The sequence below is a fragment of the Sapajus apella genome, unplaced genomic scaffold (assembly GCF_009761245.1).
Source record: "Sapajus apella isolate SASKATOON/1434 unplaced genomic scaffold, GSC_monkey_1.0 scaffold88, whole genome shotgun sequence".
Lineage (NCBI taxonomy): Eukaryota > Metazoa > Chordata > Mammalia > Primates > Cebidae > Sapajus > Sapajus apella.
This window is the reverse complement of record NW_022437028.1, coordinates 1,637,132-1,649,820: the sequence shown is the minus strand read 5'-3', so window position 1 is coordinate 1,649,820 and position 12,689 is coordinate 1,637,132. Positions and strand designations below refer to the sequence as shown.

General features: G+C 39.4%; 1 protein-coding gene across 5 annotated transcripts in view; it reads left to right on the top strand.

Moving 5' to 3' along the window:
• The window catches only part of AUTS2 (activator of transcription and developmental regulator AUTS2), a 1,216,826-nt gene that overhangs the window by 364,940 nt on the left and 839,197 nt on the right, over positions 1 to 12,689 (top strand). The window contains exon 1 of one of the 5 annotated variants that reach the window (XM_032254887.1): positions 1,182 to 11,901. The exons of the other annotated variants lie outside the window; for them this stretch is intronic. Within the exon in view, the coding sequence (XP_032110778.1) occupies positions 11,854 to 11,901 (48 nt within the window). The 5' untranslated portion in view covers positions 1,182 to 11,853. Of the gene's footprint in view, positions 1 to 1,181; positions 11,902 to 12,689 lie in introns of those variants that run through there. 5 annotated transcript variants of the gene reach the window in all.

The window sequence follows — 12,689 nt, the reverse complement described above, 5'->3', positions numbered from 1 at the left end:
ATACCTACTGTGAGATGGACATCGTCTAGTGACAGTCATGATTTCCAGTAGCTCCCGCAACTTCGTAAGTATCATAGCCCCCCTTTTTAGGTAAAGAAAGCAGAGGTCTGGCGATTGTGTCTCCCCTAATTGACACACCTAGACAGTGTAGAGCTGGCATTCAGATGCAGTTTCACTTAGGCCTGGTATTCTTTCCAGCACACCCCAGCTGCTGCTTTGCCTTCTCTCCTTCCCTTCACCTGGCATTTGGACCACACTATTGTGCTGGCATCTCATCCCAGGGAGCTTCCAAATCTTTCACCTAGAGTATGGCTTTCAAAACTTTTTTTTGTGCCAGCCCACACAATTACAACTACAGTTTATGTCATCAAGAATACATACATATGCATATGCTCAAATGCGTATACATAACTGTGCTTACATGTACTCATATAAAACTGAAAGTTTCATTATACATGCAGTACACGCTAATATTTTCTTTTCTGTTTTACACTATTAATACACACCCATAATTGTGATTACTCACTAAATTGGTTTTACAATCACAGTCACCTGCAGTTGAAACAGTGATGTAGAGTGGAAATCTTTAAGATGAGGTATGTGGTCTTTCCCCTCAACTCCTTACAAGATTTTTAGGATAATCCATTGGTGCACCAAAAAGGTGATCAAAATTATATCTAGATTTATTCTCATCTTAAGGAAGAGATTAAATGTTGTTGTTACATAATATCCAAGTTGACAGTGCAGTGTCACTCAGGCTATAAGACAGTCCTCTGCTCTGTAGGGTGTGGCAGGTCTGGAAGGAAGACTGGAAATTGACAAAGTGGCACACTCCATCAGCCTTTTGTTGTGTGGTATGCTCCAGTTTGTGGCTCATAAAGCATGTTAATGGGTTATATTATTTACTTTTGGCAAAGAGAGCAAGTGATTTTATTTTTATTTTGAGACAGGGTCTCATTCCATCACCCAGGCTGGAGTGCAGAGCTGTGCAGTACAGCTCACTGCAGCTTCAACCTCCTGGGCTCAAGTGATCCTCCTACTTCAGCCTCCCAAGTAGCTGGGACTATAGGTGTGAACCTCTACGCCTGGCTGAGTTTTTTTTTTTTTTTTTTGGAGAGATGGGGTTTCGCCATGTTGCCCAGGCTGGCCTCAAACTCCTGTTCAAGCTGTTTGCCTGACTTGTCCCTCCAAGTTTCTGGGATTACATGTGGGAGCCACCACAACTGGCAGAGAGCAAGTGATTTTTAAAATTCCGTCAAACCGTGGAATAAGAGAATGTAAACACAGGACAACAGCAGGAAAATGACAGAGTTGACATTTCTTTTTTTAAAATGAGCTCCTTATCAGCCTCATCAGTGGGTTAAAAAACAGCAACTATATAGTCGTATCTAGTAGGAAGCCAGCCAAAAAAATGGAAACTATTTTAACAAGTTGGAACTTAAGTTGATATCTATGATTGTTAATGATTTACCTTGTCCTAAATGGATGCTGTACCCTGAGATGTTAGCTAATATCATTGTGTTGGCTAAAACACTAAAAATTGTGTTCATGTTATCTTTATATCATTCCTTATGTCTATTTGTATATTTTATGATATATGTAATATATCCATGCCTTATAGTTACATATATATCAGGGCAATATATTAGAAATTTTTTTTGTATTGATAAAGATTCTTAATTGAAAACATTTGGAGATTGTTTCTGTTCTGGAGAACTACCAGTAAAGGCATCTAGTAATTCTTCATGGGTATGTTGGGGTCTAGATGAAGAGAAGAAGGAAAAGATGAGGACACAGGAAGGAAGTGAAACAGAGAGGGTGTTTGTGTGCAAATTAGATAACAACCCTCCCTAGTCGATTCAGTTCCAAGGGCACATAGTTTCTCGAGTGGCCTGTGCCTTTGTGCAGGTTATGAAAAGTCTCCCCTTTCTCCTGGCATAGCAGCCTTGTACTAGGAAACATGGTTTGGCAAATGGGTTGTGGGATGGAATTCAGCACCCCTTCAGCCCTTCATCCTTCTGCAGGTATAGCCTACACAAGTAAGTATATATAACAGCCCTGGTGGTGAAGTACTGAAAAAAAAAAAAGCGTGAAGGACAGGCATTAATGGATGTTGTGAGCAGCAACAGCTAGTCCCCACTCTTTTATTTATTTATTCGTTTGCCAGAGTATTTATAGAACACCTGCTGTGTGCCAGCCATCTTCAACAGCAAAGAGTTGGCAATAAGAGTTTAGCCCAGCAGCGAAACCTGACCTTGTATCTTTTTTGTCAATCGGGTTTTATTGGAGCATAGCTGTATACCTTTGTTTATGTATCTTCTGTGGCTGCTTCTTAGCTGTAATGGCATAGTCGAATAGTTATGACAGAGACTGTATGGCCTGCAAAACCTAAAGTATTTACTTTTTTGCCCTTTACTGGAAAAAGGCATGGACCTCTATTCTAGAAGACTAATCAGGACTTGCTTCTGGTGCCACTGCATGGTAACTGAGCCATGGGCTGTTTGGCTTCTATCTCATGTGCCTGCTTGCAAGAAAATACTTCCATCAGGGCCAAGTGAAGGTGCAGTAGAGCAAGCGCAGAGCAACACAACTGGGCACATTTACTTCTTATGTCTCTACTTACACTATGTAGTGTAAGGAGGAGACAAAGGGCTAGGAGTCCAGAGACTGACAGTGTGTGACCTTCTCTCTGGGCCTGCTTCAGATAGTCACTCTGCAACTACAAGATGGCAGTAGATTAACGATTCTCCTACTTTTTCCGGCACCAAAATCATGTAGAAGGCTTGTTGAACCTACTGTTGGGCTCCACTTACAAGGTGTCTGAGTTGGTAGACCTGGGGAAGGCCTGAGAAAGTACATTTTTAACGAGTCCTCAGATAATGCAGGTAGGCAGTATGACTGGATTGTTTTTGTGGTTGCTTGCCTCTTTTTGGCATTGGAAAGAGGAAAGCCAGAGTATTCCTTGAGGAATGACATTTGGCGAGGACCAAATTCTAGTTGCTTCTGTGATATATACACCGGAGCTATTTTGTACTAGACTGTAAATTCTCACATTTCACCTGTGCAAAAGGAAATACTTTCTGGTCTCCTGTTAGTAATCAGCTGTCCCAAATTTTGCCTGTTGCCTCTAGAAATTCTGGACCCTCAAGTGATCGGTCTTTTACGGCAGTGTGGAAGAACAGCACCTATTGATTTTTCATGGTCTCTACCCTGTCCTTTCTATTATGATTGCTATTCTCTACCTTTCTGTTTTTCAGAACCCTTGTATTATTCCTGTTGTCTTTTTTCTAAATGTTTTCTTGGTTACAATAAAGTGCTAATATTTAAAGAGCTTTTGGGAGCCTGTTGGTGCCAGAAACTATGCAAGTTACTTAATGAATAGTCGCATTCAGTTCTCTCAAAAATATTTGGGGAAGTTTCATTTTTCTCACTTTACAAATGAGTAGAAATTACAAATTTGGAGTCAGAGAAGCTAAGTAATGTGTGATCTGGACAATTTCAGTATCTATGTAGATGAACATCAAAAACCAAGCTTCCTAGGTCTTTGGCCTCCTCCCCATTATCCCTCACCTCCACTTGCCAAGTATCCATTCACATTGTTGGATCTTGGACTCCCTTACTAGGATTCACCCAGGATTTTTCTTTCTTGGATCATGATCTTCTATATCATCCTGTCACTGCAACTCAGTAGTCTGTGTCTTGGAAAAGCTTTATATCTCTCATCCCCTTTCTCTGCCAACAGAAATACCTTTCTAAACTATTCCTCTATCTTAAACCTCTTTTAAAATCTGCATACTTTATACTAAATTGTATTGATTATGCTGCTGGTTCCCTAGTACATAGTAAGCTTTGGAAAAATTGTTTTATCTTACTGATTCTTTCTGTAGAATCCTGTACTGTGTCTGGTATATAGAAGGCACTCCATGAATAATGGTTTAACTGAGCTAGAGAATATATGACTAGGGTCTAAATCTGAGCCTGTCTTGCTTCACAGTGTGGCTGCTATAGTCAGGCCTCCCATAGCCCATGGTCTATTTCTTTCTAATCTGTCTGGATGAAGAAGGAATTGTTCAGCAGGTGATATCATTTGTGGATGCTTTGTCTATTTCTTCATATCCAGCATGCTATTAGTGATTTTTCATTTTGTCAGACTGCATTTTCTCTTTTCAACTAGAGTTCAAAATTTTGTCAGACTGCATTTTCTCTTTTCAACTAGAGTTCAAACAAAATAATTTTAGATAACATCCTAAGGACATTTGGAAACATGACATTTCAGGTCTATTTTCCCCCTTGGCTTTAAAAAAGTATACACAGCTATAATTACTAATTGCTGCACTCTAAGTAGAGACAGATGATACATATGTTTGTGACAATTTTCCAGAGGGAGAGCTAAGTAACCAGGCTCATTTTTCCATAATGTGAATGTTATTCACAAACTATTACCATAATTGATGCACCAAACCACTGTAGAGTAAATAATGTGTTGTGTGTGGGAAGCAAGCTAGTAGTCAATGAATATTAAAGAACAAAACCTCATTTTAAAAGAGAAACTGTAATTATAATCATTCTGAATTCATACTGCACAACCAGTTAAAATAACTTGGCTACCATTTATCTGTGTAATTCTGTGTATGAAGAGGGTAGGTATATGATTTTTTATATAGAAATAAGTATTTACACGCACATTTTTATGAAAAGACACAGTATCAAACTTCAGAATCAGTCATTTTCCAAAAGCAATTGTTGCAGAGATGAACATGCAGAGTTAATCAGTGAAATATATATTGATGGGAAAGATCACCATTTCCGTTATCTTTTGCTTTTTAGGTGTTTTATGTCTACCTGGAATGTCTTGTCCCTTTCCATGGACCTAATCAGCTTCTGTATTTTCTTCAAAGCTTCCTTTTCATTAGAAGTTCTTCTTGTCCACCTTTAATTCTTCTTATTGCTTTCTAGATGCTCATCAACTTCAATTTCTGTGTGTGGTATATTGATTTGCACTTTTGGGATTTGTTGTTTTATAATAGGAGTTCTTAAGTCATTTCTTATATGTACCATTAGTCTTCTCAACCAGACTGCCTAGGATTTCAGTCTCAGATCTGTGTGTGTGTGCGCGTGTGTGTTGGGGGTGTGTGTATGTGTGTTGTTTATATCGTTCCTTCTGGTATACTTTGTGGAGAATAGTTTACCGTCCATGTGTTCACTAACTCTTCAGTATGTATTGTTGGTTACCTGTTTTTGTGCATCAGATACCGCATTATTTTTGTAAAATTGTTATGTTTTGTGTTGGGCTACCAGGGTCTCTACAGAGTCTTGAATGTAACTGGCAAGGATCAGCTCTGTTGGTGTAGAGATTTTGATGGAACAATCAGCAATCTGTAGTATCGTTTATGTAAAATGTATAACTCCCTCTACCTCTGACAAGTTCTGAAGTTTAAAGTGCTGCCCTATCTCTTGAATATGAGTGATTTGGGTGTATACATTTTACAGATAGACAAGGTGATTATGACAGAGCTTACTTTTATATTTTAAAATAGATCATAATATACCTATTCTTAGGAACCTTTTAGGAAAATGTCTTCAACATTGATCCTGTTGTTAGTTGTAATCTTAGTATATTTTTATAATTTCCTTTGAATATGTAACTGTTCCTTTCACACTATGGGCGTCTGTTTTCTTCTCTTTTTATAGCAATGAAAATATGGACAGATTCCAGAGTGAGTTCTTAGCTCAAAATTCTCTGCCCTGATATCAGGCCAATTTAGTCAGTTAGTTCTTACAAGTGGACATATTTCTATAATAGAAAAATGATGAAATTTTTTTAACATATTGCTTACAGAGATAGAGCCCACATTATAAGGCTATGTAACTCCTCCTCTCAAAAGATTATTGATTTTAGCATGTTTTCCTCCCTTTAACTTAATCTTAAGCAGGTGAACCTTTCTGAGTGCTTTTTGGAAAGTTCTGAGGAAAACAAAATAACAAAACTCATACAACCTCAAGGAATTCTAAGTATCAAGGAGCACCTCTGGAAGGTGATTGGTTCAAGCATTGAGCACTATTTGCTATCCTTCAACAAATCGCAGGACATAATTCATCTATCCAACTCTGTCATAGCTTGTTTCTGCTTGCCCTGATGGTAAGTATGACAAGGGAGAAACGTTATCCAGAAGTGGGCACTGTAGCAGGGAGAAGGAGCCCTGAAGTTGACCCTTATAGAGGTGGTTCTCATCCTCAACTCTTCCTACAAGATGGCTTCGTGTCCCTTGAGATCATTATCCCACCTTCAGAATCCTGGATCGGCCTCTTGCCTTTCTAGAGTCCCTTAAGGACTCTAGAAACCACTAAGCTTGGAGCTGATGCCATTTAATTCTGTTCTTGGCAGTGGGCCCTGGTTTCTTTCATGCTAGGCCCTGTGCCTCTTAGGAGCAGAGAAGAGGTCAGATGCAGATAACACAGGCATGATTCCTGCCTCCTGAAATGCTCAGATGATATGTACTTCTCCGTCTCCCTAAAGATTTAAGGGAGTACCCATTTATCGTGGGATGTAATGAGTAGGAAAGAGCATGGGGCTTTCTTTTTCTGCTGAATAGCAGATTGTAGGATAGAAACAGTTCTGTTTATAATTCAGCTATATCTTTGTAGTTTGTATTGCAGTTGAACTTATTTTAAGCTTTACTGTTAAGCTAAATTTCTGAATTGTGTCATTTGCAAATTCTTTCTTTGAGGGTCAAGGGAGACTTTTGTAAAATGTTCAGGTCTGAGAGAATTTTGAGTTAAGATGTGTGCATGCATGAGTATATGTGTATATGCATATGTGTGCACAGCTCATGCATAAATGCCTGTGCGTGCTTGGATAGGGACTAGAAAGGCTGAAAAAGAGAGAGAAAGTCATTCTTAGAAGAAGAAAAGCACATGCAAAGGATGGAAGACGTGGTTTTTGATAGATGAATGAATCCTTCTGGAGGTTTTGTCAGAGCTGTGACCAGCTCTGTTGGCTGAGGAAAGGGAAAGTCCTTGAGCACCCATCGTACCTCTTCAGACTCTCTTAAAAAGCATTCAGATGTTCTGCCAGAGGAAATGATGTGTTCCAAGTACAGCTGCAGTGGAGAATTCTTTTTGTGCAGCTGAAGCAATTCCTCCACATAGATCATCCCATTTTAACAGCAAACTGTCTGTTTAAAACAAAACAAAAAAGGCGGGTGGGAAGTGGAAGGAGGAGTTTATGCCAGGAAATGAAAATAAGTTGCTGCGGAAGCCTGTCTTGGTTGTGGTTTCATAGTTAAGAATAAGTTATTAATAATAATAATAAAGGCTTACTTGATAGTTTTTCTATGTGTGTTTTTATGGAGTTTTAATTTTCCAGAAAACATTAAGGATAAATTAGAGAACACACTCCTGTTGGAGGAGATAACTGTCCTGCAGCTCACAAACTATAGCATCTTTAGCCACTTACACCTTCCAAGTGCACCAGGTAGACTTCTGGTGTCCTCTCTGGTCCTCTTCTTCTCTTCCTTATAGCATGTCAGGCTTTGGACTTAATCAGAGGATAATTAAGGCTCTATCATACCAGGTGGAGTTTCTAACGAAGTCTAAGAAGTGATATTTCTATAAGGGTCTTTAGCTGACTGTAGCTACTAAGCAGAGGTTAGGAAGTTGTGATGTCATTTAAGGTGACATTGTGGTTACATTTTATCAAGCTCAGTTGTGAGCCTGAAGCTCTGTTAACTGCTTTACAGCTATGAGCCTATTTAATTCTCACAGGAATACTCATGTTAAGATAGGTTTGATTACCCTCAGTTTACAGATGGGGAACTTCAGTTTGAGAGATAAGTGATTATTTGCAATTATACCCAGCATTTGCCATGGCTGGGATTGGAACCAAGGGCCTTCAGCCTCCAAAGCTTTTAGGTGTAACCCCTGCCTGATGCATTGTACTCTCCTATAAAGCAGCCTTTTTTCTCTGCTGCCACTAGTTCATTTCTTTTTCCTCTCTTAATATGCTTTAAACAAAATAAAACCAATAATCTGCTCCTAAATTGAGGTTGATCTCCCTCCTTCTTATCCATTAAGTAATGTCTTATACTCATGCAATTATTAGATATTTGGGAGATAAAATAAATAGAACGTGTCCCTCTTCTCTTTAGCTCTAAGAAAATTTTAATGTTGTCAGTAGTTCCTACTGTTCCACAATCCTACTGTATTACCTGAAATGCGTAATACAGTTACTGTCTTCTCAGGAAGACTCTTCTATGCAGTGGCATGCTGGAGCCAGGAAGGCTTGTAGACCCAGCTCGGCCATGGATCAGCTGTGAGACCTTGGTGAAGTCACTTTACCCTCCAGGCTTTACTTCTTTTATCACTGTGGTATTTGATCCAGGTCAATTAGCAACCTGGGAGGTACAGCCTTTTTCAGGACAGGAAATAGGGCACAAGTGCTACTTATTTGCATACACACTATCCTTAGGCCTTTGTTGAAGGGATGGCTAATATAATATAAATTCATTTAAAAGCGTTACTAAATGCTTACATTTTGTGTTTCTTTGATCAATGAATGACTGCTAAAATTTAGTATGTTGTCAATGGGGAATTTATTATTTCTTTTTACATTAAAGGGGTCCTCATGCTAAAGATTAAGCAATACTGCTTTTTGTGAACTTTTAAAGTCCCTTCCCAGGTAGAATATTCACAAAGCCTATGAATGAGTTTAACTACTTGATTACCCAGATTCTAGCTTTTTGGAATCTTTCATTATCTTACTTTTTCCCCTTCTCTGTGAGCTTTTGGACTTAGGACAAAGTAGGAACGATCACAAGGAAATGGATTGACATTTTAAAAATCTCTACTCTTTCACAGTCTTTCCTGAAGACATGATTTTTTTTTTGCCATCATGTCTCTAAGTACAGTTGGTCAGTTGTCACTCTGTCACCTCACCCCCTAGCCCCATAATTCCTGTGAAACCCTGGACACCTAACTGTTTTTGCAGACCATGAGCTCCTATAGCCTCACTTCTTCCCTTGTCCAGCTTGTAGTACCTGGATAATCCCCTCACCCCTCACCACCTTCCTTGTTAGTACCCCCAGTTCCCTGAAGCTCTTGTGCTGCCCATTTCCTCCCAGCAGCATGCCACTTGTCTGCCCTCATGAGCCTGTGTTCCCCTTAGAAGAATCACAACTCTGTCTGGACTATTATTATAGATCAGTGGACTTCAACATCTGTTAGTTTTTTCAGTGTCGCCCATCAATACATTTACCGAGTTACTTTTTCTGTCCTTTAGGTGATAGTTCCAAATGCTCCCCACTGTCTCCATGGCTACAATGATAGTGAACATTAATAGAAAACTTGGTTGTGTTGGAGAAAATGTGTTAAGGACTTTACGTGCATTGTCTCATCTCCATTCATGCTAAGGAATCTAACTTTTCCTTCCAACCATCCAGCAAATACTAGTGAGGCATCAACTGTGTCTTCGCACAGTGCCCAAGGCACAGATTCTAACTGTGATTGAGGCAGAATGGGCACTTGCTCTGAAGAGATCTCCAGTTCAGAGGGATATGAACAGAAGTAAACAGGCAGCAATGAAATTGTCTGATAAGTGCTAATGAGGGGAGAAGTTCAGTATGCTATAGATGCCCCCAACCCAGACTTAGGAATGAGGATAAGGAAAACTTGCAGGAAGTTACAGCTAAGTGTCAATCTAAAGGACAAGAGACTATGAGGGAGGAACATAAGGGCTTCCTGGACAAAAAGAATACCTGGTTGCTAGAATGATTTCAGGGAATTCAGAGGCACCAGTAGGAATAGAGCCATTGCCCTCAGATAAATTAGAGGTCTTTTTTTTTTTTTTTTGGTGTGAATTTCGTAGACTCTCTTTTCTACCTCCTCTGTGGTCTGTGTTCTCACTTGGTTACCAACTAGAATCAGAATCCACTGAGATCCCTCTCTGTACGTAGATCTCATAAGACCCGCTTGCTGTCAATTTCAATGTGAAGTTTGACTACGCACTTGTCTAGCCGCTTTGCTGAAACAGTATTTGACTGTTAAGGTGAGTGTAGAGGACAGTGCTTCTTCAAAATTATTACAGGGAAGATGATAATAACTGACTGTCTTGATGTAGGGATAAGGTTTTTTCAGGAGGGTCTTTCAGTAGTAATCGCTCCTAAAATTTTGAATGCTTAAATGAAGCTGCTGTTTAGCTGAATAAGTAATAGCAGCTTCTTTTTCCATGAAGACATTTAGTAAATGACATTTTAGGTCTCAGCAAATGTTATGCCTTCAGACACCTTGGCTGAGGAAAGCCTGATGTGCCTCCAGTGAAGGATTTGTAGGTCCACATCTTTGATGCTTCTGCAACACAGAATTAGGAAAATAAAACAGTGGGTCGTACATGCTCCTGATTCATTGCTAACAGGAAAGGGACATGAGCCCCCATGTACATTTTTACCCTTCTGATAATGATAAAGGCCACTTACTAAATATAATACTATAGTCAGCAGTAGAAATAAGAGGGGACACAAAGCAACTGAGTTGTAAAATTTTTCAGACCGCTTTGGAAGATGGAAGCTGACAACATCATACATCCAAATTCCTCTGCATTGTTGTCTCTCTCTGTAGAGGTGAGGAATCGTTTACAGCATTCTGTGGAATCCACTTTTGAATCCAGATGGGTCTTAATTATTTTGTATTTGGGAAATACTTTTTATTTGACAGTCGAGATGTGCCATCATATTATTTAAAATTTTGGGAATCACTGTTTCCCATGTGTCTGAACGTCTCGAGCACATTTACCTTATCATGGCAATGCCTGGGTGTCTGACATCCATGTATGCTCAAACTATGCTCCTTGATTTCATCCCCTCCTCTCTGTTTCTTTCATCTCATAAACTGAGTGCTGATGCCATTTCACACTTTTTCTTGGAAGTTTAATGAGTTAGTAGTAGTATAACAAAAATAAAAATATTTTCTTTACTTTTCTGAAAAGAAATATGTCTATAAAGCGTCAATCATTTTTCCAAGCTGTTAGTTCCTGCTGCTGAATACTAGGAGCTGTTCTGTCAACAAGAACAAGTAAGGGGGAATAGTAAGAGAAAGCTGTTCCAGTTTCTCTATCTCTGCTACCAGAGGTTGGAAGATGTTGTTTCAGCTGGATAACTTAAGATGGAGTCTTATTCACTATTTGCTAAAGAGACTGGACTGTTTTTAGTGTGATAATCTTCTGTAGGCATGGAGAAAGATCATTTCCTGATCTCGTTTTGGAGATCATGGGGTTAAATCTGTGGCAATGTCCTTTTCCTAGACTCAGGCTCTTGTCAAAATGATGTTTGGCCAGGTGTTAATCTGTGTCCTGAGGGAAGTGCTGGAATTCATTATTCATCCCATGGGAGTAGGGGTGGGAGGAGAAGGTTGTCCTTCTGGGAGGTACCAGGGCCATAGCCTGCCCCCTGTCTTTACTGACATGTGTCATTTGTGATGAGGGCAGTTGAAGTCCATATGAGGAATTCTCTTGTCAGCTGGCCAACAGAGAAACACAGAGGGAGGGAGAGGGAGGGAGAGGCAGGCAGCTTGGCAAAGCAGTCCTGGAGTGCAGTTTCCGGAGCAAGATCACACACAGTGTTTTAGGAGCTCAGGGAAGGTTCTCAGGAACATAAAGGGGAAGAAGGCCAGGTTTGAAAGAGTGGATTTTCCTATTTTTTCACCTTTTTTCCCTGCTGTCTTTGAATACTTGTCATCCTTCAGAAAACTCAGCATCAGAAAGAAGCTTTTGCTGACACACTGCTTTTTCTCTAGCACTATATTGTGGGTTTTTTGTTTTTCTCTTTTCATTTTTCTTTTTCTCTGAGGGTGGGAGGTGAGACAATGATCAAGTCAAGCTGGTTCTATGTTAAGTTCAAGTATGCAGAGCAGGTAAGTCAATATGGTTTCTCTTCCCAAGGGAAACCTTCCACCTCCCTCCAGTCTTCTCATGTTGATGGGCTCCTCTGGGCACTTGGGGAAGTGAATGAAGCTGAGAAGTTTTATTTGAGAATATATTTCCTTTGGCTTAAAGATTCTTGGATGAAGCACAGGCTCTTTGCTTGCAATCTGACATTGCTGCTGACCAAGAGGAAGCAATCTTCAGACTCTGTTCCGGAGGCCTGATTTAGAGTTTAAAGAGGGAAAATAATGAAACTACAATAAGAGGAAAGGCAGGATATTCTACTTTAGAATGAATAGAGAATTTTCAAGGTTTTATTTATTATGAGGCTAGATATATTTTTGCTTCTGAAACAAATTGACAATCACTTCCTGTTACCTGTGGTTTGCTTATTCAGAATTATTTTTTCTTCTTTCAGTTAACTGACTTTGCTTACTCATTTGTAATCTTACTTGGTTGTAGAAAGAATCTCCATTGTGTAGTCTGACCATGTATGAGATTTTCTCTTTACTCTCTGTTAGGGGATTATATTTTATGAATGAATTTTGGTTGTACCTAAAATTTTGATGTTAAACAATTTGACTATATTTTAACATACCATTTCTGGGCTTTAGGGGAAAAGTGTACTTCCTAATACATCTTCACTTACCTGGGGTTGTTTGACATCTTTTTGTTCCTGAATTTAGATGTGTCACTTACTCTGTTGGAAATTTACAGGATTAGAAATGAGGTTTCCAGGAGGGGATACAGCTCTGAGGTAGGGCATTGGACTGCAGAT